Source organism: Colius striatus, chromosome 5, assembly GCF_028858725.1.
Source record: "Colius striatus isolate bColStr4 chromosome 5, bColStr4.1.hap1, whole genome shotgun sequence".
Lineage (NCBI taxonomy): Eukaryota > Metazoa > Chordata > Aves > Coliiformes > Coliidae > Colius > Colius striatus.
In genome coordinates, this window is record NC_084763.1 from 30,543,940 (window position 1) to 30,569,079 (window position 25,140).

Below are 25,140 nucleotides of genomic sequence, written 5' to 3' on the forward strand. Positions count from 1 at the left end.
CTTCAGCTCTACAAAACCAAGCATATCTATTTCCAATCTTAACTGGGCGTCCATCTGCTAATTTAATATAATGGTAATTAAAAAGCATCTATGTAAATTAGGAATTAACACTGAGAATATAAAATTTTAATTTTGATAGTTCTAGATTATATTGAAGCATGCACAAACTCTGTCTAAACTATAGATATACTTGCATTATTCTGATGTAGATGTAAGCTAATGGAAATGAAATCACCTACCCAGAAACTCTCAGTGAATCACTGGTAGAGACTGCCTAAATTTAGTTCATTTCTTTATATCACTGTCTTCTGTAAAAACAGGGATTATTTTTGGCTTTTCAGCTTTTCTTGGATATTCATGGTTCAATACTTAGTTCTGTTACTTCAATTACATCATGATTGTTGTGTTCTGACAAGATGTTAAGATGGTACAGAATACTGTGGAACACAGTTACTGTGCAAAATCCATGGCAAATGCAGATTGTGTGCAGTTCTTTCTTCCAGGTGCATGCTAAACACTGTGGATGGCCCTTCTGACACTGTAGAGGATTATTTGTGTGATCCTGAAGAGATGCCACTTGGTGCTAGAAAATGCACGTTACCATGTCCTGAGGACTGTGTTATGTCTGAATGGGGATCATGGTCTCGATGTTCTTTGGTAAGTATCCTAAAGGGTAACATTTGTCATTTTACTTTAAAAATATATAAAAAATGATGTGCTTTGCAAATATGCTGAGTGATTACACATGTAAATTCCTATCTTTAGGGTCACTAATAGTTGCTGGCAAGTAAAGTGCACCTGTATTTTCCATTAAGTGAAATTGTTCCAAAGCATAAAATATAATATCCCAAATGATCATTCAGTATGGGATGGATTCTGTGAAATTCTATTCTATTCTGGTGGAATAGCTTGGACAGTGGCTTCTGAGTCTGTCTCTGAGCCTAGCTGTGAGCCTCTCTGTAGTAATGCACTGTACTAGAATGTCATTGTCCTATAATGAGCAAAGTCTGTAGATAAGAATGAAAAGGTCTCCATCCTGACAGCAACTTAAAAAGAAATGTCAAAAAAACCAAACATATGTGTTTCAGGATCTGTGAGTATTCGGAATTAGGTGTATTACATTATAGTTTCTGGAAAGTGAACATCTTGATATCCAGTTTATTAGTGAAATAATTCCAAAGCACTAGTACTGAAATATGAACTAGTTAGGAAAGTACTGAGGTGGTTCCAAGTTTTAGGATATTTCACCTTGGGTGGTAGAAACGTGAAAGAGCAGACTAATTTATCTCAGAATAACAAGGAAATGATTTCTCTTAAACAACAGCATGAGCTTGTTAATACATTTGCATTTTTTGAAAGGATTACCTGAAAGGTAGTTATAATGTTGCATGAAAAGGTAAATGAGTGCTGAAATGTCAAAGCTGTTTCCAATCTCCCTTTCAAGCCATGCAATGGAAGTAGTGTCCGTGAAAGGTCAGCTGGATCCTTGAGACAACCAGATGATGGAAAGTTTTGTCCTGCTGCCATTGAGACAGAAGTCTGCACTTTGAACAAAAACTGCTACCATTATTACTACAATGTGACAGGTATTTGTGGTGTTATGCTCTGGTAACAGCCTGGGACTACGGGTTACTTTCATTCACCTTATAGGACAGATTTTTCACCTTTGTGTTCTTAACCAGAGAGAGCTGTGGAGCTTGTAACTGAAAACTGCTTCAGGCTCTTTGGTCCAGATAGAATATTACTGGAGGCTTTACAACTTTGGTCAAGTGTGTCCAGGAATTTTTTGTTTTCTCTTATAATTTTGTGATTTTCTCAAAATCAACACAGACAAAACCAAACATGAACTTTCCAGGAGGCATTGTGGCATTGACAAAAGGCCGTCAAAGTTGCTGTTTCAAAAAATGTGTAGCAGCTGGGCTCCATGAGCCTTTGCATGTGTGAAAGTTGCTTGTGAGGATTATTTTAGGCCATCAGAATTAGAATTAGGTGGGAGATTGGATCATTGTGAGTTTTATCTAAAATGTCTACTATTCTAATTACTTCCTTATTCCCAGACTGGAGCACATGTCAGCTCAGCGAGAAGGCTGTCTGTGGTAATGGTATCAAAACACGAATGCTCGATTGTGTGCGCAGTGATGACAAATCGGTTGACCTGAAGTACTGTGAAGAGGTGAGTGAGTACCTGTGAGTAAGCTCCCTTCTAATGGTACTAATTAGTGCTGAACCAGCTGAGCTATGTGGCATGGAATCCATCGTCACCAGATGTTTAGCAGTACTACTCATGGATTGTTAAGTACCTCTGAAATTAACCGTGCCATCAACTGATTTTTATACAGTTTCATTTGGTTACTGTTAAGTGGCTCTATGAACATATACTAAATATTATGTCCTCAAGGAAGTGGCTTAGAAACAATAATTAATAAAGTAGAATAAAGGTAATAAATCTTAATCAGAACACTAATTGTCATTCTAATTTGATGCAATTTCTGCATGGAGCCTTGGACAGCTGCCAGTATCAATCATTTACTCAGTGCATTGGAAAGTATTTCTCATGTGCCATTCTGCAGCTGGGCTGAATGGTAACTTCTTGCACCCAGCTGTGCAATGTAAAAGATACTCAAGCTAACATGAAAAAGTGTGCAGCATGAATGAAATATGGAAGACTGTCAGATAAGATCCCTTAAATTTTGAAAAAGCCAGTTTGCTAATGTTCAAATTAACTTAAAATTTGACAACACCTGCTTTTCTGACTGTCATGGTTTAGGCCCATCAGGGGACAGAAGACCACAATTAGCCTCAAGTATCAAAGACCTGAGGATTGCCAAAGGTCAGGGAAAGCTTAATTACCGCTTAAGATTCAGGACAAAACAGACCAGGCTACTCGGCTTGGGGAAGAAAACTGAAAATAATTTAATGCAACATCAACTAAAGCATAACTATAAAACCCCAAAACATAAAAAACGTAACACAACACAGAGTAGTACAATGATGAAGAGTCCGATCAGCCATTTAAGACCACCTTTTTCCCACCCCTCCCCTCTTCCCCAGCTAAGAGTCCTGATCCTGGTGTTTTTACCTCCTTCCCCCCTGAACGGCTCAAGGGGGCAGGGAGTGGGGGTTTCAGTCAGTCTGTTCCTGATGGCTTCTACCATTTGCCTTTCCTCAGGGCAGGTGGGCTCCACACCAGTCCTCCCTGCAAGTCTGTGGGGTAGCTCACACACAGCAGCCCTGCACGGGCTGCTCTGACGTGCATTTATCCCAAAAGATGCAGCTCCTTTCTGCCTCTCATGTGTGTCTGCTCTGCGACACGAAGTCTCTCCAGCACAGACTGCGCCAGAGGTGGATCTGAAACCAGGAGCCGGGGAAGAGTCCAAAAACTCTTTACCGGGTCTTCACTGCAACCTACTCCCCCTGTTACCAAGCAGAAGCTACTTCTTCCTAAACCTGTCATTTTCTGTGTTGATCTTAATATTTTCAGTTGCATGGAGATAGTAATGTGATGGAAAATGGGAAGACAACACAAGTGCCTATGTTAAAGGCAATCCTATGTGTGTTTCTGCTGGAACATAACTCAACCTGTTTCAGCTGGTATTCCTTGACATCAGAAATAAAACTGCTTGCAATGAGTTACTAAGGTGGGGTGGCCTCCACAGCAGCTTTGGTACAAATGCCTTTTCTGTAGGACCTTCCTGGCTAGCAGATGCTCTTCAGAGCGTGCCTATAAAGAAGAGTCTCATCATAGAATCACAGGGGTTGGAAGGGACCTTTAGTGATCATCTAGTCCAACCTCCCTGCTAAAGCAAGTCCACCTAGATCAGGTCACACAGGAACACATCCAGGCGAGTTTTGAAGACCTCCAGAAAAGGAGACTCCACAACCTCCCTGGGCAGCCTGTGCCAGAGCTCCCTCACCCTCACAGTAAAATAGTTATTCCTTATGTTTAAATTGAACTTTTTGTGTTCCAACTTATGTCTATTACTCCTTGTCCTGTCACCAGATACAACAGAAAAAAAGGGATGCCTGAACCTCCTGAAGCCCACCATTTAGATATTTAAATATTGATGAGATCCTCCCTCAATCTTCTCTTCTCTAGACTAAACAGTCCCAGTTCCTGCAGCCTTTCCTCACAAGAAAGATGCTCCAGTCCCCTGATCATCTTGGTGGCTCTATGCTGGACTCTCTCCAGAAGTTCTCTGTCCCTCTTGAGCTGAGGAGCCCAGAACTGGACCCAGGACTCCAGATGAGGCCTCACCTGGGCAGAATAGGAGGGGAGAAGAACCTCCCTCAACCTGCTGGCCACGCTCTCCTTTGATGCATTCCAGGATGCCATAGGCCTTCTTGGCCATGAGGGCACATTGCTGGCTCATGTTCAGTTTATTATTAACCAGCACTCCCAGGTCTCTCTCTGCAGAGCTGCTCTCCAGCAGGTCAATCCCCAGCCTGTACTGGTGCATGGGGTTGTTCCTTCCCAGATGCAGGACTCTGCACTTGTCCTTGTTGAACCTCATGAGGTTCTTCTCTGCCCTCTCTCTAGCTGTTCAAGATCCCTCTGAATGGCAGCACAGCCTTCTGGGGAATCAACCAGTCCTCCCAGCTTGGCGTCATCAGCCAACTTCCTGAGAGTACACTCTGTCCAGGTGACATCCAGGTCATTGATGAAGATGTTGAACAAGACTGGCCCCAGAACTAATCCCTGTGGAACCCCACTGGTCATTTCATCTGAATTGGAGGAAGTCAGGAAAATCATGTACTTTGGACTGTAGTTTTGTAATGGCATATCTGACCTACTTAGTCTTCTCCAGCCCTCTCTTGATATCCTGGATTCCTGAATCTGTTAAGTTCTTAGCAAAGGCAGAAGTTTTCAGCTGAGGTTGGCACCCTACTTTTGTCCACACATAGCTCTTGGGTTTATAATAAAATCTAATAATTTCATCAATTATATCACAGGAGAAGATTCAGGATCTGGCTACCTACCAGCAAGTTCTGTGAAGTAAATAGAGGCATGAGTTATTGCATTCTATTAATGTTTTAATGTATGAATGGGGAAAAAATGGGGTCTTGGTTTTAAGAGACTGCAACATCGATCAATTCATACCATGATGCGATATGAAATACCCATACACATGAATATTTCAATAGAAAATAATACCCTTTATTGCATTTTAAGGGGAAATGTAATTTTTTTTAGCAGGAAGCCAGCAAATTATTCCTGTTAAGCAAAGATTTTGAGCAACCACAACATTTTGAACAAGTGATTACATTTTACGTTGAAATCTCTTTGCAGAAAACCCCTGGAGTTTTCCTATATTTAAGAAATTTATTACTTAGAGAAATAATTAGGACAAGTTAATATCTCAAAAGCTTGCCGTAAATGACTGGCCAACAGACACCACTGCAGTGGGCTTCTGGGTCTATTGGCAAACACTGTGATACAGTCTCTTTAGCCCTTTTGATTTGCTAGACTATATACATCTTCCCATAGAAAGCTCTGATCCACTCCCCAGTCATAATGTTAAGACTATTCGTTGAATTATGGATGTGTAAGCATTGGTACAAAAGGTCAAAGGCTGATCCAATAACTGAGGAGTAAAACCTGTTAACCTGATTAACAAAAAAGCTGTACTGTTCAAATCTTATCAGACCCTTCACTCTTTAAGATGTGGAAGCCAACTCTGTGACCTTCCAGGTCATGAGAAGAGAGTATTCAAGAAATTGTCAAAATATCAGTACATACTATTCACTTCTTACTAATCTAATCATAGATGATCCTTCAGGGTAGGTTTTTTTCCCTGTATTTTTGCATTGTAAGTGCAGTGCTGAGAGGTTAAGTGACGTTCCAAATAAGATACATATGGTTAGAAAAATTGATGATAAGAGACAGATGAAATATTTTTGTAATGACTTAGCTAGTGGAGTTTCTCCTGAGCTATTATCGCATCTTACACTGCATGTTTATTTAATTTATCAGAAGATACATTTACAGAATTATGATTCTTATATACAAAGAAGAGAGATCAGAATAGCTAAACCTAGCCTGATCTCTAGGAAATGAAGACATTCAACTGCAATGCCCGAGTTCCTATATAATATCTGGTTTATGAAACTAATAATAGCCGTATATTAAAAAATCCTCTTCACACTGCCTTTTGACTATTGCCATCTCCAGGTAACAGCATCAGCATAGTTAAATGCCAACATTTCTTCCAGGCTCCTGTGTTCTGCTTTCCTACTGTGGCCATATGATCTTGTGTTTGTTTCAGTCAATCAGCTAAAGAAGCTAGCCAGTCATCCTGATTACTGCCAGGATAAATCAATTTCTAGAGCTTATTTCCAAGTCCTCATTAAGTTAACATAGTTGCCTTCAAACTCTCAAGGCACAGTAATACTGGATTACTTGGTCTCTTAACTTCACAAAATTAGCACATCACAAGAACTTGACTTGTCTTTTCCTTGAGTATTTGAAAATTAAAACATTTAAAGCAAGATGTTCCTTGTCCTATTTATATTCATGGGCTTAATTTTATTCATTTACCTTCAATTAAAGATCATAAAAGCCTAGAAACTAGTAGTTTTGTCTGCATTAGAAACTAAACTTTTCTATTTTATTGGCAAATAGTTGGCTTGTCAGATTACACGCTTAACCTCCAGCAGAGGTTAATCTGCAGTGCCAAACATTCTTATAAACAAATACAGAGACTTTTTGTGGCTCACAGGGTTTATAGAGCGTGCCAGTCTGGCAGCTGCTGCTTCTGGTATGTGTGACCAGGAGCACAGGACACTGAGCGGTAACTTTTGGTGTAACTCTTTCAGTACTTGCCATTCTCAAATCAGAAAACATAACTTATCTAGGACAGAGGCTTTTTCAGATAAGGGAGCTACCAAACAGTTTCCAAATTTTTACAATGGTCTCCAAGGTCAGTTGTGGTTTATCAAAGAAAAGAAAATGTGATTAATATCACATTGAAGTCTGTCAGCTGTTCCCCAAATCTATTTCAGCAGCTCTTTAGTATCTAAAAGTTGCAAATGGCAGATTATTGTGGGTAATCTGGCGTTCAGCTTTCTCCTTTTCACCTTTAATACCTTTTCCTTCTCTAGCTGTCAAAGTCCAGCTGAGAAGGCCAATCTTGAAAGAGAGCAATCATGTATCTCTAGTTTTCAGGAATCAATTCATCAGGTTTGAAAGCCTTTGCTCAGAAGATTTGACCAAAGTACAGACTTCAAAGGTTGTTTCCTAATTATTCAAATTCCAGTTTGTCAAAAGGTTTCAGGTGTTACCTATGTGTGATAGCTGGATAATCCAGGTTTATACAGTACCACAGAGAAAAGCAAAGGACTTTTGATGCACAAAATGGAACAGAAGTCGAAAACCTCATTTGTCTCTATAAAGAGTACTGCAAATTCAAATTTAAGATGTAGTGAGTCTATCAGGGTGAGACATTTCTGGTACTTGTGGTAGTTTATTTATGGAGGACATGTTAATGTCATGCCTAATGATTGCTCTGAGCTTGCATTTAGTAGGAAATAATGTGGTTTTTTTCATTTTTAAAATCTTAGATGCTGTTTTTATGCCATTAACCTTTCCAGTAATTAAAATTAATGGGTTTTGAGATGTCTAGTTTACCCTTTAAAAAAAAAAAACAAAACACAACCATGCGGAGATTTTATCTACTGAAAGATACCCACCAGCTCCTAAGATTCTGAAAAGCCTCAATGATGATCAAGGTCCTGTGGTGATGGCCAGTGGAGGGGACAGTCTTTTGTACTGTGAAGCTACAGGAAGCTGCAGATCTGTTCATATTTGACAGGATTGATTTTCTTTCACATTTTATATGATACACACTATAATCACCTATCATTTTAACTTAGTCTGAAGCTGCAGAGACTACAGGGATTATTATTGCCATGCTAATATTTTTGCCACCAGTTATATTCCTTTTTACTTAATATATTCCTATGTGTTAGTGAGAATATATATTTTCTTCCTTGGATTGGGAAAATCTGGAACATGGGAGTTAATAAGAACATGTAAATGGCTTTAAAGGATCAGACCAAAGGGCTGTGTAGCCCTGTCAACTTCTAGCACCTGTAACATCTGCTAATGAATAAATTTACTATCCAATGCATATTCAACCTTCTCTTTTTGTTATTTTTGAACATGACTCCTAGCATCACTTGAATTCAGCTGTTGATATAGTTGTTGATAGTTCAGTATTTGTATATTCCTATTTCCAAATACTTTATTGATACTTCATAAATTACTTTTGCCTTCACCTGTTGTATAAAGTAACAATGTACATCTGGAATTCTCCATTTATAGACTCTTAATTTAGAAAATAATTGAAGAAAATAGGATTCAAGCATGTAATTAAAAATCAGCACGTTTCTTAGGATTGTCTTGAAGTGAAACTTTAAAGTGTCCTAATTGCTTTACTTTTTCATTCGTAATGACTTCATGCTTGCTTAAAGCTTTAGTTTTCTCAGATTCACTGTGTCTAAATGCATACTCTGCCTCAATGACAGAGAATGGGTGTTATGTGCTGACCACTGAATATCTTCTTTTAGCTTGGCTTGGAGAAGACATGGCAAATGAATATGTCCTGTGTGGTGGAATGTCCTGTGAATTGTCAGCTCTCTGACTGGTCCCCTTGGTCTGAGTGCTCTCAAACATGTGGTCTTACAGGTCAGTATATATGTTGGGCATATTTTAAAGACTGAGATTTTTTTCTTTAATAAAATCAGTACTATCTCTTTTTGCAGAACTAGAAAATGTTGCTAGCTAGGGAGAATGATATGGATCTAAGTCAGCCTTATTCAAGGAAATAATATGCTGCAATGAGACTGTACTCACTGAAGATTATGTGAATTTGGGCCAGAAAAGTTTCTGACTCTAGGAACAAAGTGAGATATGGCAAATCATATATTGAGACAAAAATAAACACTGATGTGAATATTTATTTTTTAGCCAGGGAGGGGAGGAAGGAGGGATTTCCACTTAAATTTCATTAGTGGTGAGTTTAGAACAAGTAAACTCATAGGAGAGCACAAGGTTTAAAACCAATAAATTTATTCACTGGAGAATTCTGAATTTTAAAACACAAAGGAAAGGCAACAAGTTACTTTCACTGTGACCACATTAATTTGATTTTTTTCCAAAATATTGCTTATTACTAAGTTTTTAAAGTCAAATCTATATCCAATAATGAATATCAAAGTATCTGAAGTATGCAGATTACTGAAAGAGAAGGGTAGAAGCTCATAAGTGAAGCCTCTTTGTTCTTATTTGTGTCATTATAGATATTGAATGGTTAGCAGTGTATGTAATCCAATTTCTACTGCCAAGCTCAGAGTAAAAGGATATTGTATCTTATCATTTTCCTGGGAGAGTGTACCACAGGGAAAAGGTCTAGGCAAAAATGTCTGAAAGCTCTGGACATCATTTTAATGATACCAGTTAATAATTTGATACTGTAGTATTTAATAACATTTCAGTTCTTGAGCTTCTCTGAAAGCATGACTTCTACATTCAAATAATCTACACTTCTGTATTCAAGATAGTCCTTATAGGGTGAGATTTGAACTAACAACTTTATTGAAGGCTTAAATATGTTGCCATATTTTCCTTTACAAAATTCTTTATATATACAAAACCTGAACAATAGACCTACTATTTTTCTGAATTATTGTTGTTACGTTTCTTCAGAATGTGAAGATAAGTAACTATCTGAAACCCCTGTGCTTTGAAAGTATAGAATTCATTTGGAGAAGTGAGAAAATTTGTTTTAAATAGCAATGTAAAACAGCTTTCAGATTTTCAGTGTTCTTAACAGATGATGGCAACCTTACATGTAAGCCTTGAAGCTGTAATTTTCCTATTAGGCAGGAAGTTGGAAGCAACTGCTGTTTTTCAATAAGTAATAACCATCTAATAAACCCAAAGCTGAACCACTTTTGTGCATCCATGCAAATACCCATAAAGTTGAGGAAGAATTCTACATCTAAAAATTCTGTTCATTGCTGTTCTCTGAGGTTTTTGTCTCCAGTACTTTTCAAGAAGTTACTTTTTCTCCTGTGAATCCCAGAAAGATGAGACTCCACTCAACAAACATTTTTCTAGCTAACTGCATCTTGAAGAATAAAACAGTCTAACCACTTTTTTATTAGTTATATTGCTGTTTCTTATTTACAGGAAAAATGATCAGAAGAAGGACCATAAATCAGCCATTTCAGGGTGATGGGAGGCCTTGTCCTTCTCAGATGGAGCAATTCAAACCTTGTCCAGTAAAACCTTGTTATCGATGGCAATATGGTCAATGGTCTGCATGCAAAGTAGAGGTAAAAGACATATGGAACTCTGAAGTTATGGAACTTGCATATCTTGGCAAATTTGTTATATGCTCAGATACCTGCTTCATAAGACTGTAAACCATTTGCTTCCACATCTCTTAAACCAAAACTAAAGATTTATTCATTAGCTCGTATTTGTCAACAGATAGGGAAATGTCGTACAATTATTCAAAGTTTACATTTAAACTTTAGTACCTGAGCAGTCTTTGCTAATAATTGGACTCCTTCTATTGTGAAAGAGTAACTGTGGAGATAGGTATCGTAGAAGAGATCTTCACTTGGGATGCTGCCATGGTTGCAATTTAAAGCCATAATTAACACCATGCGTTCAGAAATAGTAATAGCAGCCAGCAGGATTTTTGGCTTGGGTTTATTTGTTTGTTTGTTTCAGAAGTAAAGGGCAATGTCTATCCCTCCCTCCGCCTCCCCTACTGAAATGAATAAATAGTTAAGCAAAAATAATAGGAGACAGAGTGATACATAGCTCAGTTCTAGTCTTTTGGCACTTTCTTCTGTGCAGCATGCATTTATGTCCTCTTTCCCTAGGATGCTCAGTGTGGAGAGGGAACACGAATGAGGAACATTACCTGTGTGGTTTTTGATGGATCCATTGAAGATGTTGGCAAAGTAGTAGATGAGGAATTTTGTGGAGAAATAGAACCTATTATAGATGGTAATAAGAAGATGATACTTGATGAAACCTGCACTGTCCCTTGTCCAGGTAACAAAATTATTTAAAGAAATATTGGGTAACATTACAGTTATTAGTTCCTAGCATTAGCCACAGGCAATTAAATATTTTTCATGTGCTTTACTGATTGAATTCATCCAACAAATGACCAACAGTTACTTTCTGATAGTGGCTTCAGGACAATAAATCAGTTAGAAAAAAACCCCAAGTTTTAAATTTTATAAAAGACATGTCTTGGTCACATTTGTACATAATAAGAATATATTTTTTAATAAATTCTTATGAAATAAAGCTTGTGTTTGACTCTATAGGAAAGAGTGTTGGTTTACAGCTAAATATTTGCTTTAAGTGCTTAGACTACCTAACAGCTTTGCTAGTACTTTTACCAGTGGCTAAAAACTGGATACCTTTTACTAGTGTCTAAGGAAGTAAAACTAGGGAGTCTTATTCTTTTTGTTTAAAAGGGCTCTTCCAAATGAAACTAATGTTTTGATCTCTGAAGAAAATGTGAATGTTTCTGTTGAACTTGCTGGACATGACGTGCACTATCATTGCCCTTATAGACTGAACTGTTACAAATGATCAGGTCCATGACCTGACTGAAAAGCATTAAAAGCCTGTAACAGCTGTAATTTTCAGTAACACCCATTCAGCTCATTTCAAACTCTTACTTGTAGAATTTGAAGTATATTGCTGTTGTTCAGTAGAGTAATTTGTGATGTATCTTCAGAAGTAATGATGAACTCATTCAGTTCTAATAGAGGTATTATTCAATTCCAGTACTCTGCCTCTGTTTCAGCTCTTCTCTTTCTCAGAATTTTTTTCCAGTTAATTTCAGATTGGAATGGAGGTAAATTTACCTCAATAAATAAATAGAAAATAATCAAAACCAAAGAGACTTCCATCACTGCTTTGTGCACAGCATTCCAATTGCAAGATTTTCACATATTTTTACTTACTAAATGAAAATTAGAAGAATAAAAAGCTTGTGGTTATGTTTTTTATTAGCCAAAGTAATTAAAAAAACCAAAACAAAACAAAAAGCTGCTTACTGATTGGTTTTAGATTTTTGCTGAAGAGAAGCCCCTTCTTCAACATTCTCACATTTAGCCAGCAAGAATAACTGGCCTGTGGGGATGTGCTAATGATATGCTCCAACTAATGTTTCCAAAAATCACTACTTGTTTTCCTATTATGTATACATCAATTCTTCAATTATTCATTTCTTTGCATGCTTTCCTAACGTTGGCTAATAAAATTCCTTCATTAATCAGGCATCTGGTCAACACAATACTGATTATATCTGTCATCAGTATAATGCAACATAGCATGAATTTTTAATGGGTGTTTCACTGAAATAATGAGAACTAAGAGGTTTATTTATGAGATGGTGCACAGTGTAGTCCCATTTTCTACCATAGTTTTCACAAAATGTTCTCTTTGTGTTCTGTCTCAGATATTCCTCAAATGTTCTTTAGCCTATAATGCTAATTAGTGTCATTATTGTAATTTTATTTTTCAGTTTTACTCTGTAATGTAACATTCTACAAAACTCTGTGATCCTAACATGAAATAGCCAGAGCAGATGTCTTAATTACCTTCCCATTTCCTTTTCTTTGAAGGAATATTCCAGAGGTTGTTCCTACTGTTGATTTAGAGAAATTCTGCATGAGAAGAAACAATAATTAATCTTTTTTAAACTAGACAATGTTTTCTCTCTATAAGCTCAATGAAGAATTAGCAACAAGATATATAAATTTATCTTAAGGCATACAGTTCACAATACCCTAAAATGTAAAAAAATCCCAACCAAACCAGCCGTTGAGTGGAGTGTTACGCAGAGAGTGATCTTAAGTGAATGCTACAGGAAACTACCTTGCTTTAGAACAAATAAGCTTTTGTATAATCTTCTTATTAGTATTTTTTACTGCACAGATATTCAGAGAATGTTAAAATATTATCTTAAGTATATATCAGGTTTAAAAAAAGTAATGAAAGGAATTATAAAGAGAAGAAATTAAAAAACGTATTTGGACATATTGTTTTGCTAAGACATATTTAATGTGAAAAACTCTTAAGTTATGATGATTGTTCCTCTTCTTAAATTGCTATTTGACAGGGGACTGTTACTTGAGGGAGTGGTCAGAATGGAGCCTTTGTCAGCTAACCTGTGTTAATGGTGAGGATCTCGGCTTTGGAGGGATACAAGTTCGATCTCGAGCAGTGATCATTCAAGAATTAGAGAATCAACATCTCTGCCCAGAACAGGCTTTGGAAACTAGACCATGCAATGGTGAGCACCAAAATATACATAAGGCAACTTCTTGCAAGAAGAAAAATACAGAAGAATACTTTTGTTTTCTTTCTGTTTATGGCATCAAATTTAGGCAAATATGGACTTAATAGATATAGAAATGCACTTAATTTTTTTTTCCAGATGTCAACTGTAAACAGAAAGACTTTCAAATGCTAATTGTCATATGTTACCTCTTTAAATACAATCTTTGGAGAACTGATGATATTTTTTTAATAATGGAATTTCTTTTTATGATGTGGTAAAAAATAGTTGTCTTATCTGATAATGTAGAAAAAAAAGAAATGTTTACATTTTGATACATAGCCAATTTTAGGGTTTTTTTCTATGCTTTGAACTGTTGTTAAACATGTGAAAATGATACCAAAAAGCCAGTCATGCATACTGCTTCTATCAGACAAAATACCTAAGAAAAATTGTTTCCTGTACAGACATTTCTTGTCCATTCAGACACAAGACAGGTCAGGCAAAAAAAGGAGTTTTATATTTATGAGAGAGCTAAGGTGCAGATGGACTGCATGATTTATCCTAGGCCATATTAGAGGTTTACAGCAGAGCTGACATGTGACTTCAGAGACAGCCCAGGCCATTTCACCAAGCACTGAAAGACTGACTGAAGCTCAGTGTTAACAGGAAAGGAACCTGACTCCTAAATGGATTTTATGTAACAGATGGGCCACAACCATTATGAGGTTATTTGAAATATCTGTTTTGCCCATTAACTACATTAGCCTTACTCCACAAGCAGTGTGTACAACCACTGTAGTAAGTGTCCAGGACACATCTGATCTATTCTGTATGTATCTGGTAAGTGCAAGAGACCTTGGGGCCTCCATGTGTGCAGCGCACGCTTTTAAGTTGCTGGATGAAGGATGGAGAGGCCTACTTACGTTAAACATTAGATGAGAATGATCTACTCATGAGATGAGTGTGGCTGCTGCCAGTGGAGCCTAGGATTGTGTTATCAGATTTCTTGAAAAGTGAATGTTCTCTGTATAGATGGCCAGTGCTATGAGTACAAGTGGATGGCTAGCCCATGGAAGGGATCTTCTCGAACTGTGTGGTGCCAAAGGTCAGACGGTTTAAACGTCACAGGTAACTGCTCTTTTTATGTACATACAAAAGCCTGGGAAATAATAATGCAGTACAATCAGTACATTGGTACAATACATCAATAATGATGTAGTATGTAATTCTAAAAGTACTGGCCCTGGAATGTTTTATACTGTATTTTTTACCGTAGATATTTGTATACTTTGAAATTTAGTTTTTCAGACTTCAAGCTCTACAACAAATAGAACAGAGGCAGAGAAATACAAATCTTGATGATATCATGCTTATATATATTCTTAAAACTGCAAGATATCAGATTTTAATAATTGTGTTAATATAAGCTAATTTCTTAATTTTGATGACATAAAACTATAGCAGGATACTTCAGTGGACAGCTATGGGATGTAGTTACTTTCTGTACAAACCATAGCACAAAATACCATGAGTTAAGAATGATTGAGGTCTCCAAATTCAAGAAAATCTTCATATAAATAAATTTAAATTTAATTTATTTATAAAAATTAGGGATTCTTTTGAGCTAAGAGTTATGCATTTGTTGTTTAAATAAGCTTTATGTCAACCCAAATGATAATTAAAGATTCCCAGAGACTCGAAGCACATCCTCTGATGGGACTGAATCCAGCCATGAGAGATTATCCAGGAAAAACAAGTGTATGTATATGTGGTGTTGGCAGATTTTTCATGACAGGATCTCCTAGGCAGACTACTCTTGAGCCTATATTGTATCTCCTTCAAGGTTGGTTTGTATGTGCTTCTAAAGGTGTAGTAACTTTCTGATTTGAAATGAAGACTAGTAGAAAATTCCAGAGAATGTAATCATCAATTTCTGCGCAATGCAATGATGTATTTTTTGTATATTCCTGATAGTTCTCAGACTAAACACTTAAATATAACGTTCTGTGAGAACTTCTCTGCACAAAGTGTACAGTTGTGAACCAGACTGTAACTTACACTTGAATGTTGTTTTGAAAGTGGTTCGTATAAACTATAGTATTTAAAAGCTCAAACTGATAAATGTACATCCTCAATTTATTTACGTTGAGATTACCATTTTGATTTAGAATCAACCTGTGTCCTGATTACTGTGTTTTCTTTTCTGCTTTACTGCTGTAGATTTGTCTTTAGTATAGTACATTTTAATTCAGAAATTTAATGATTTTTTATTATAAATCTTGCTGTTATTTTTAAGTATTTATTTGCTTACTTTTATAATATTATTGTGCTGAATAGTTCTTTTTTACTTGAAGGTGTTGTTCCCCATGGGAGATGAGGCAACTCTTTCCTTCTGCAGCTTTCTTGGATGACTGATATTTTATTACATAGAATCCCCCAGGCATGTGATTTGTATGCTAGGATGTACAACTTTCCTTTCTATGGGTGGGGAAAACTTACAGCAACCAGCAGGGATTTCTTTGTTCTTCACTGACCATCTCGTTAACACTTGGATCTACGTAACCACATCTAACTGCATATGCTATGATCATGACCAACCTCAGCTATCAGGATTTCATCATCATATCACACCAGTATAAAAATGTTATTAATTTTCAAGATGCAAAATAAGTCATCCTGTAGTGGTATAAATTTGAAATTATGTGATTCATAAACCTCTTTTGTAAGCTATAAGGAAACCCAGGTAAATTCAAACTGATTCTAAATGTATTTTGAAGTCATTCTGGCTGACGTGATAGTGAGAGCCTGATGGTGTGTATTGGTCCATAACAATAACCGCACTGCACATAAAGCTGTAGAAATGAGAACTAGTACTGTATAAAAAGGAAAAAAATAAAACTCACAATTCTATCAGTATCATAGCATTAAGCACATGCTTTAATGATAATACCTCTTTCATTCTGAAAAATCTGTCTTAGAGTAGCATAGAGTGTAGCTTCGTAAGAGGCAAAGCTATAGCATGTGTAAAAGTGACTATTAAGGAAAATCAGAAAACACGTATCCATTCATAAACTGAATGAGCAGTTTGTTTTCAAACAGGCAAAATACACTTTCTTTTCATTATGTCTACAGTCTTCATATGTTAGTCATAAGGAGGGCCATAGAGAACTATTCCCTCGAGCAGAAATGAACATTTAAACCAAAGGAACAAAAGGAAAAATGAAACATTCACTTGCCAAATATTAGTTGTCTGAAAGGCACATGAATGCAAATACATGTGCTGTATCCTTTCTCTTGATACCAGTTATCCTTCACCTTGCAATAAGAGAAGGATTCTTAAGTTTAAATCAGCAATTAAATTGTAATCCATATAATGACAAGTAAGGACATCAGCAATTTGATCAGTGGTGACCATGTCAAAATATGATTTTCTGTCCTACAGGGGGCTGTTTAGTGATGCGCCAACCAGATGCTGACAGGTCATGTAACCCACCGTGCAGCCAACCCCACGCTTACTGCAGTGAGGTATGTGCTACTGCATTGGAGCGTAAAACACCCTTGTGAGGGCTTCCCACATCTCTCTTGGCATTACAAAGATTATGCCAACAAAAAGTATTTTCAGGGGTTTTGCTAATCATTAATTTGTTAAAATGAACCACAGACAATTTTCTACCTGTCAAGTAAATAATGAATAAGCTCTGTTGATTTCCTAAGAATATAAGAAGACATACTCTCCAGGCTAGCACTCATCAAAACAGCCTTCTCTTCCTGTCGTCCATGTTGTTGTGCTTTATAGCTCACAGAAAACTGTGTTTTTCTGCTACACAGTTTAAAACACTTGTTCCCTACAGACTAGAACGTGCAGTTGTGAAGATGGATACACTGAAGTTATGTCCTCTGATGGCACACTCGAACAGTGCACTCTCATCCCAGTGGTGGTGATCCCCACCATAGAGGACAAAAAGGGAGATGTGAAAACCAGTCGAGCTGTGAACCCTACCCAACCCTCCAATAACCAGTCAGGACGAGGAAGGACCTGGTTTCTACAGCCTTTTGGGCCAGGTGAAGTCATGCAATGAGCAGTTCTTGATGCTGTGTACTTCTGCAGGGCCTGGCATTTACATTTTTGTGATGCTAAGGAAGAAAAGAAAAACCCTTAAGTGTTCATTTAAGAAGACAGGCATCTGCCCTGGCTGAAAACAAAGGATGAGGCATAAGCAAATCCCTAGTCTTCTCAGCTACTCCATCAATATATTTAATGAAATCTTGTATTACAGAAGATTACCTTTTATTCCCTTCTACATGTTAAAATTTGCAGAAGCTGTGTGAAGTGTGACTTTAGAAGGGAGCCGGCTGCAAAAGTGCAAGCCAGGATATTGGGTTATGCTGTCTCAACCAATAATGCTATTGATAGAGGAGTGAAAAGGTAGCACTGAAGACTGCAAAGGGTAAGGGCTGCTTAAACTTTGCAGCTGTAGTGTCAATTGTAGGAACATAATTACTATAGATATGCAAACGCTTTTCTGCCATAGCCACATTTATACTAATTCATGTTAGACAAGACCTAATCGATATTTAGCATAGACATGCTCTAAGTCTTTCTAGGCAATATTTGCTTTTATGATGGACCATGTTCCTCAGAGCTGAGCAAGGACTTATGTTCAAGAGTGGCAAGAAATATATTGACAGTTATCCCATCCAAAAGACTTTCTAAAGTCAATCATGCAATCAGATTTCAGTACATATATCCTGGTACTAATAAGCTTTGAGATAAATAAAACTTTATGCCTGTTCAAAGTGTTAGTTATATGAAGAGCGTGATTGGTTATCTTCTTCAAATGTCTTTTGAGTCACATAGAGCTAAAGAGTCTAACATGCTTTTGTCTTAGGATGTTAATTTCTTTCTGAATTTTTATGAATCTTTTTAATCTGAGAATTGAAAACAATATCTTTACATGCATAATCCTTAAAATGCTGCAAATTCAGAGCTCCAGCAATTCTGCTAATAAGCAGATTAAATCATGTTCAGGTTAGAAATACTTATGTTAGATCCCATTAGTCCTACTAATGTTTACTGTTATTTGTACTTTGAAACTATATTTGATATCTGCAACAAAATGGTTTTTACTCTAATTACTTAATACTGTAATCCATAATAAAAAAAAATAAAGAAAATGAAGCTTTTCTGGTCCTCGTTTAAAAAGTAGCATCTTACTAAATACATTATATTTTACTCAATCTAGTTAGCTCCAACCTGAAAATGACAGAGGGTGGATTGTAGCAGTCAGAGTGCCAACAATAAGCAAATGGCAGTTGCCTTCAACTGTTTAGGACAGTGGATGCTCGTGTGAGCTCAGACATATTTTTTTGGAGCAAAGAACAATCAAGAGATTTCAATGAAAACTCACCAATTTTCCAGTAATTAAGGTTAGGAAGGAAACAATTCAGATAAAAACAGTGGTAGTCAGTAGAACCAATACTTTAAGCTTGATTAATGTAATGAAGCTAAAATGTTTTTATAATGATTACTCTTGAACAAGTCTTGTCTACATGACTGCAAGACTTTGAATTGCTTGAGAATGGAAAACCTGAACTTAACTGCATAGCAACAGAGACCACTACTGTGATTCTGAGCAAAGACAATCTGACTGGTTTTTGTTATAATTAGTAGAAACATCAAATGCATTAATAATGCTGGTTTGTTCTACAGAGGTATAAAGAAGAAATAAGTGTTTGGTCAGAAAAATTTTAGCTGCGTTTGCTTACCTTGAAAATATACACAAGTTGATGAAATAAAAATTTTGCCACTTGTAAGTGAAATAAATCAGGTTTTTCACAGAATTTTCCTTGTCAAGGAAATGCAACATGGCTAGATAACCTCTTGTAAAAGAATGCTTCCAAAAAGCCATTTGCAAAATGAGTCAGATTGAAGTAGTGAGTCAAACAGCATGCACTGAGCTTAGGTTGTGATATGCTCCTTTTGAGGTTCAGAGCAAAATCCTATAGACAGAGAAAGTCACACTGTTTTTCCTTATAGAATTGAGTGCATCTAGGATCAAGGTAAGCAGGAGAGTGAGATGGATATACCTTCAGAAAACTTGCTTTTGGAAGGGAAAGAAATTGAAAAGAAAAGGTTACTTTGTGCAGTAGTGAAAGTTGTGTATGTGAAGTTAAGGTATGGATGAGGTAAAACATGATAAAGATATTTAAAAACAAGAAATAGCAACAAGAATTAAAATAACAGACAGAGTGATTTACTGAAGCTAGAATGAAAAGGGAAGTTAACAGCATAAATGAGCACCAGGCAGATCAGCTGCCCTGCAGTCACGGTGAAGGATTGCCTACTACCGGCAGGCCTAGGGGTTGAGTTTCTTGGGGTCTTGCTGCCTCTGCCACACATCACGGCCTCATTTAAATTATCCATACTTTATCTGAGAAGCAGAACATGAGTGCACAGATTGCTAAGGTTGTTTAACAGTATTTGCTCTTATTAAACTGTAATTACTAATGAAGGCATTTCTTTTGGATTATGAAAATATTTCTGTACTATATCAGAACTAATAATTCAACAAGACTAACTCAAACACTACTGACTAACATTCATTCCTTTTAGATGGGAGGCTGAAGACCTGGGTTTATGGTGTAGCTGCTGGTGCATTTGTTTTACTCATCTTTATTGTTTCTATGATCTATCTAGCCTGGTGAGTTCTTTAATTACTTACAAACAAGCAGTCCCACACAGACTGTAATGCAAGTGTTTACGTTTGTTGCTGCATTAGAAACTGCAGGCACTTCTGTGAATAGCAGTGTTTAATTTTCCGTGTCCTTTTGTCCAAGCTCAGGTTACTGGACTTAGTCTAGATGTAGATGATGGATAAACATATGGTCTCTTGAGGTTAGAAGAACGTCTTATAAATAGAGGGTGGCTCAGTGTATGGGGTTTTTTTTGCACATTTTATCTCTAAGAGTGCATTGCGTCCATGATAAATTCTTTGTGTCTGTATCACAAAATACAGACAGAATTGACAAGAAAGAAATTTAGTAATCGGCAAGTCAGGTTTGATATTCAGCAGGATACAGGGATACACAACCAAAAAAAGTCTGAAAACTTTCTCATGTGCTTTTCACACGTGAAATATTATTTTGTTGAAAAATCTTAGTGCACATGAAGAACAAGTCTCCTCTGAGAATGCTCTCCCTAAAGTTTCCTGGTCTTGTTTGGAATTTCTGATCTAAATGACTCTGCAGGTGGAGGGAGAGGGAAGTGTGGTCATACGCATCGGGCTCTTGGATGTTAGCAGGCATTTGAGGGGCTTCTGGATTTGTTTGACTTTGAGTAAATCTTCCCCAAAATCTCACTTCTAAGTAAGGAAAATAATCTTTTGGTTTTTTTTGAGGAAAAGAGAATCCATTAGTGTACAACTCCACTGCAGATTCTTTGGACTGGAGTCTGTGGCCACTGGGGAAACACTTGATGTGTCAAAAGAGGTTAAGATTTGAGTCACATAATTTAAAAGAACCCGATTGCAGCTTTGATAAATGAGCAAATATTGCACTGCAGGTCTAGATTCTTCTGAAAAGTGCCTGGTCTTGCAGGAGTAGCTGCCCAGGATTTCATCAAGTCACATCAGCACCCATTTCTGAGCTTTGAATTAGATGGTGCTTGGAGTTGATAAAGAGATGAATACTGATATAAGTGGAAGTTTTAGGCTTATAGCTTTTATAAAAGAACAATCAAATGCATTATCTTAATGCAACACACTCATCTTTCATTTAAGCCTTAAATCCATCTTTATATGCTATTACTTTTTTGTTCTATTTACAAATTATCTTATTGTTTCAGCAAAAAGCCAAAGAAGCCCCAGAGAAGGCAGAACAACCGACTGAAACCTTTAACCTTGGCTTATGATGGAGATGCAGACATGTAAAATATAATTTCTCTTGGTGACAAATGGAGTCTAAATTAATGGATTGAAATCAGAAGATATCCAAAGCCACAGATATTTTCTATGGAGTGAATTAAGCGTTTTGACTTTTTTTTCTTTTTATTTTTTTTTGGTAACTGCACCATAGATAAAGAAGGTTGGATTTCACAATACCTGTGGATATTCGAGATATTATTGCTTTGCTTTAGACCATCAGCACTGAGAAATCTGGCAGAATCTTGTTAATAGATGCTGCAATTGGAGATTTGTGGTCTTTCCTCAGTCTTACAAACTATAAGGACCACTTCTGTCTCCAGAATACTGTATCTGACATAGTATTAACAGTTGGAAGGCCCTGCAACATTAACCGAGTATAATTAGTACGCATGAAGAGTTTGTACCATGTTGTCTATGACTCTTTATATTCAAACATAACATGTATACTCAGTTGAACCATATGTATTACTCTATCAGATGATATTCTTGTTAAAGAGCATTTTAGTGCTTAGTACAATATTAACCTTTAACTGGGATTAACCCACTGAGCAAGTTCAACAGTTTGCCAGTTGGTGACAACTTGTGTTAACCTGCATTTCAGAGGGCAATGACTCACTTGCAAAATTCTGTCCCGTTATTGCTCCAAAGTATAAAAGCCTCATGTGTACATCCAGAAAAGAGGCATTCTCGGATTCAGTATTTTCTAGCGGTTGCTGTCTTGAAAAGGTTACCCACTGTAAATGTTACAATACGTTTCTACTTTCTCTAACTCAAACTGTTGCCTGCATCTTTTTTGCTACATGTAAGGCAAATTTTTGCACTATATTAGTGCAGCATGATATGCACTTAAATAGTATTGCCATAGAAACTGCCTCTTTTCAGAAAGGGTGATGGTGTATCTTGTGCAAGGAGTGTCAAGCAGACAGATCTTGAAGCCTGAAGAGAGTAGCATTCAGTTTGGACTGCAACTGAATGGAATCGGCACACAACGTGTACTGTACACACACCATTCCTCGTCACAGCAGCCATTTGTAGTCTTATATCATGGCAGTAATACAAGTGTATAGTTTCTTGCCCCATCTGCCTATACTGGTATAGATTGTCCTGCTGGTTTCTAATTGTACTTTGAAGGCTGTTTATGACTAGATTTTTTATATTTGTTAACTTTGTTAGAAAAAAAAGAAAAGAAAAAGAAAAGTGGTTGCCCTGTAATCTTGAATGACATACTGTCTAAAAAGGTCTGCCAATTCTTTGTTCAAATAAAATGAAACCATTTTGGCTTTTTTCCCTTGAGCTAGTGAGAGGGTTTTCACTGTTGCTGACAGTGCAACACTCAAAGCCCTTTTGTCTTGTCTAATTTGGATAATTGGATAGACTCTTTTTAATTATTCAGTTGAATTCTTGAGAGTACTGGCAAGTAAACAATAAGATCAATAGTTCTGCCATTTTAATAGTCATGACTTTTTTAAAAACTCTGGCAGTATAAAAACTCACTGTTAACCTCCTCTGTGCTTATGGCTTTTCCCCATTACGCTTCACTGACCTGCCACTGTATCTACATGCCTGTCACAGATGTGATTCATGACCTGAGAAGGGTTGTTCTAATCAAATGGCTTCCATGTGTAGCCTGAACATATAAGTGACTGTGCCACTACTGAGCAATACAAAACTTTTATCAGGCAACCTCTCAAAAAATAATTGTTCTATGAAGTTCAATATTAGGTTCTCAGGTCTTTTTTATAACCTAAACCATTTCTGCCTACTCACCTTATTTACTCGAGAAGCACTAGTTTTTGCACACTGAATAAGACTGCAAACTTTGGCCCAGATCACTGAAATTGGTGACGAGACTCTTGTGGACATCAATGGGTATCATCAGTCTTTAAAAATACTTACCTTTGTTCCATGTAGAATAATTCTTGGAACCAATGTGCATTTTGTGAATGTTAAGAGAGATTATGGTCCTACTTTAACTTACCCAACTTATATTACCAGTGTGGTGTTACTGCATCAAGAAAATGACCTTCCTCCCACTGTGTATTCTCCAGAAGGGAATGATGAGCAGAGAGGAGCAATAGTAACAATCTTTTGTAAAGATTTAATTTCTCATTTTATGTCTTCATCTGGCCACAGCTGGTGAAATACCATGGCCCCCTGCCACAGCAGTGCTTCATTCGTACGAGTGTTGCAAATCTGGGGGCTTCAGTCGAACATCACTTCTAAAGAGCCAATGGGATAAAAAAAAAAAAAGAATCATGATGGTTTTCATTACTTCAGCATTCTTGAGTAGAAAAAACAGAAAAAAAGACAAAAAAATCCATTTAAACATAAGAAAAAACTATTTCACTGTGAGGGTGAGGGAACGCTGGCACAGGCTGCCCAGGGAGGGTGTAGAATCTCCTTACTTGGAGGTCTTCAAGACCTGCCTGGATGTGTTCCTGTGTGACCTAATCTATGTTGACCTGCTTCTGCAGGGGGGTTAGACTAAGTGATCTCTAAAGGTCCCTTCCAACCTCTACCATTCTATGATTCTATGAGTACTATTTTGTTAGACTTACAAAAAATAACATGGAAAAGTTACAAAGTTTTAAAGAATGATAACATATGGAGAAATAAAGATTAATCTTGATTTCTGTATTTTTAAAGTCTGATTCTATGCTTGTCAAATAGTGTTGGACCAATAGGGAATTGAGGGAACAGGGTTCTTTCATTGGCATTGAGTCTTTATTTATTGTACAAGCTGATCTTAGCAGGAGCTGTTTCCTAGTTCTTGCCTTGAAGATTTTTATGTCCAAAGTCTAAGAAGTTAACTTAATATCTTGAAGTTGAAGGTATGTCATCTTCTCTTTTTTTTCACTATATAAAATGGATAAACAAAGAAAGAGGAAATTTTTGTATTTGGCCTTTGCAATCCATGCAAGTATTTTACTATGTGTTACATGTCACATTTGATAAGTGGATTTTGCTGGTGCACCTCTGCATCATACTAGTGGTGCATTTAAAATCTAGCATTTTTATTATCATTTCTTTTACAAACAAGGTGCACAGAAATTTGAAGCCAGAGTGGCTTACCTTATTATCAAGAAAAAAAATATTAGGTTATAAGAAGGGCTAAAAGTTACAAAGGTGATTAAGCCCTTTAGCATCGAAACAGAAATAAATAATCAATATAGAATGAAAAGCAATTTGCTTCAAAAATCAGTGTGCTTCTACAAATCCAGTGCCTAAAGCAGCCACTACAGTAGATTGTTAGTTTGTGAAAGTAACGTTCCCAGTGATCAAATAAAATATTCAGAAAATAGCAAAGTAGACATTTTCCTGTTGATGTGGTGGTTTGTATTTTCCATTTTAAATCTGTAGTTTGTAGATTACTGTGTCTGCTTTGAGTCCTGGAGCAGTTTTTTCTTGAAGCTTTGATGCAACTGCACGAGCTTGTTTATATTTGGTATCAAGCATAAATTATGAGACTCCTTTCCTCCTGCCAAAATGTAAAAAATTTTGTTTTCCAATATTACAAACTGAAGAGATGAATTTGAAAAACTCTGTGTATAAATTATTGTAAAATATACCCTGAATGAAATGGAAATCTGTCTTTTTATCTTTATGTAAATTGTGCTCACTCAAAGTTAAGAGTTTATTTTGCCTAACTTAATTTACTTGAATATTTATTTTGTAGAACAAGGAGGCAGCTGTCTGAAGAATGTTTACCATTTTTGTTAATGTTAATTTGTAAATTGTGTAATGCATTTTTATTTTTTAACTTATGTATATTTCTTTTTTAATGCAAAATATGTTTACGTACGTCTACTGCAAATTTGTGTATATCATTGCTAAGCTTTATTCAGTTAATACAGATGACATGAAAATGTAACAAGCCTTACATTTTCAGCTGGGTTATT

At 36.6% G+C, this 25,140-nt stretch overlaps 1 protein-coding gene across 1 annotated transcript in view; it reads left to right on the top strand.

Moving 5' to 3' along the window:
* Window positions 1-24,921, top strand: part of THSD7A (thrombospondin type 1 domain containing 7A) — a 280,474-nt gene extending 255,553 nt beyond the window's left edge. The window contains exons 18-29 of the mRNA XM_061996511.1: window positions 504-657; window positions 1,445-1,586; window positions 2,058-2,173; window positions 8,566-8,683; window positions 10,190-10,335; window positions 10,894-11,068; window positions 13,158-13,331; window positions 14,352-14,447; window positions 16,762-16,844; window positions 17,171-17,381; window positions 19,933-20,020; window positions 21,163-24,921. Of these exons, the coding sequence (XP_061852495.1) occupies window positions 504-657; window positions 1,445-1,586; window positions 2,058-2,173; window positions 8,566-8,683; window positions 10,190-10,335; window positions 10,894-11,068; window positions 13,158-13,331; window positions 14,352-14,447; window positions 16,762-16,844; window positions 17,171-17,381; window positions 19,933-20,020; window positions 21,163-21,247 (1,588 nt within the window). The 3' untranslated portion in view covers window positions 21,248-24,921. The remainder of the gene's footprint in view (window positions 1-503; window positions 658-1,444; window positions 1,587-2,057; window positions 2,174-8,565; window positions 8,684-10,189; window positions 10,336-10,893; window positions 11,069-13,157; window positions 13,332-14,351; window positions 14,448-16,761; window positions 16,845-17,170; window positions 17,382-19,932; window positions 20,021-21,162) is intronic.
* The last annotated feature ends 219 nt before the right edge of the window (window positions 24,922-25,140 follow it).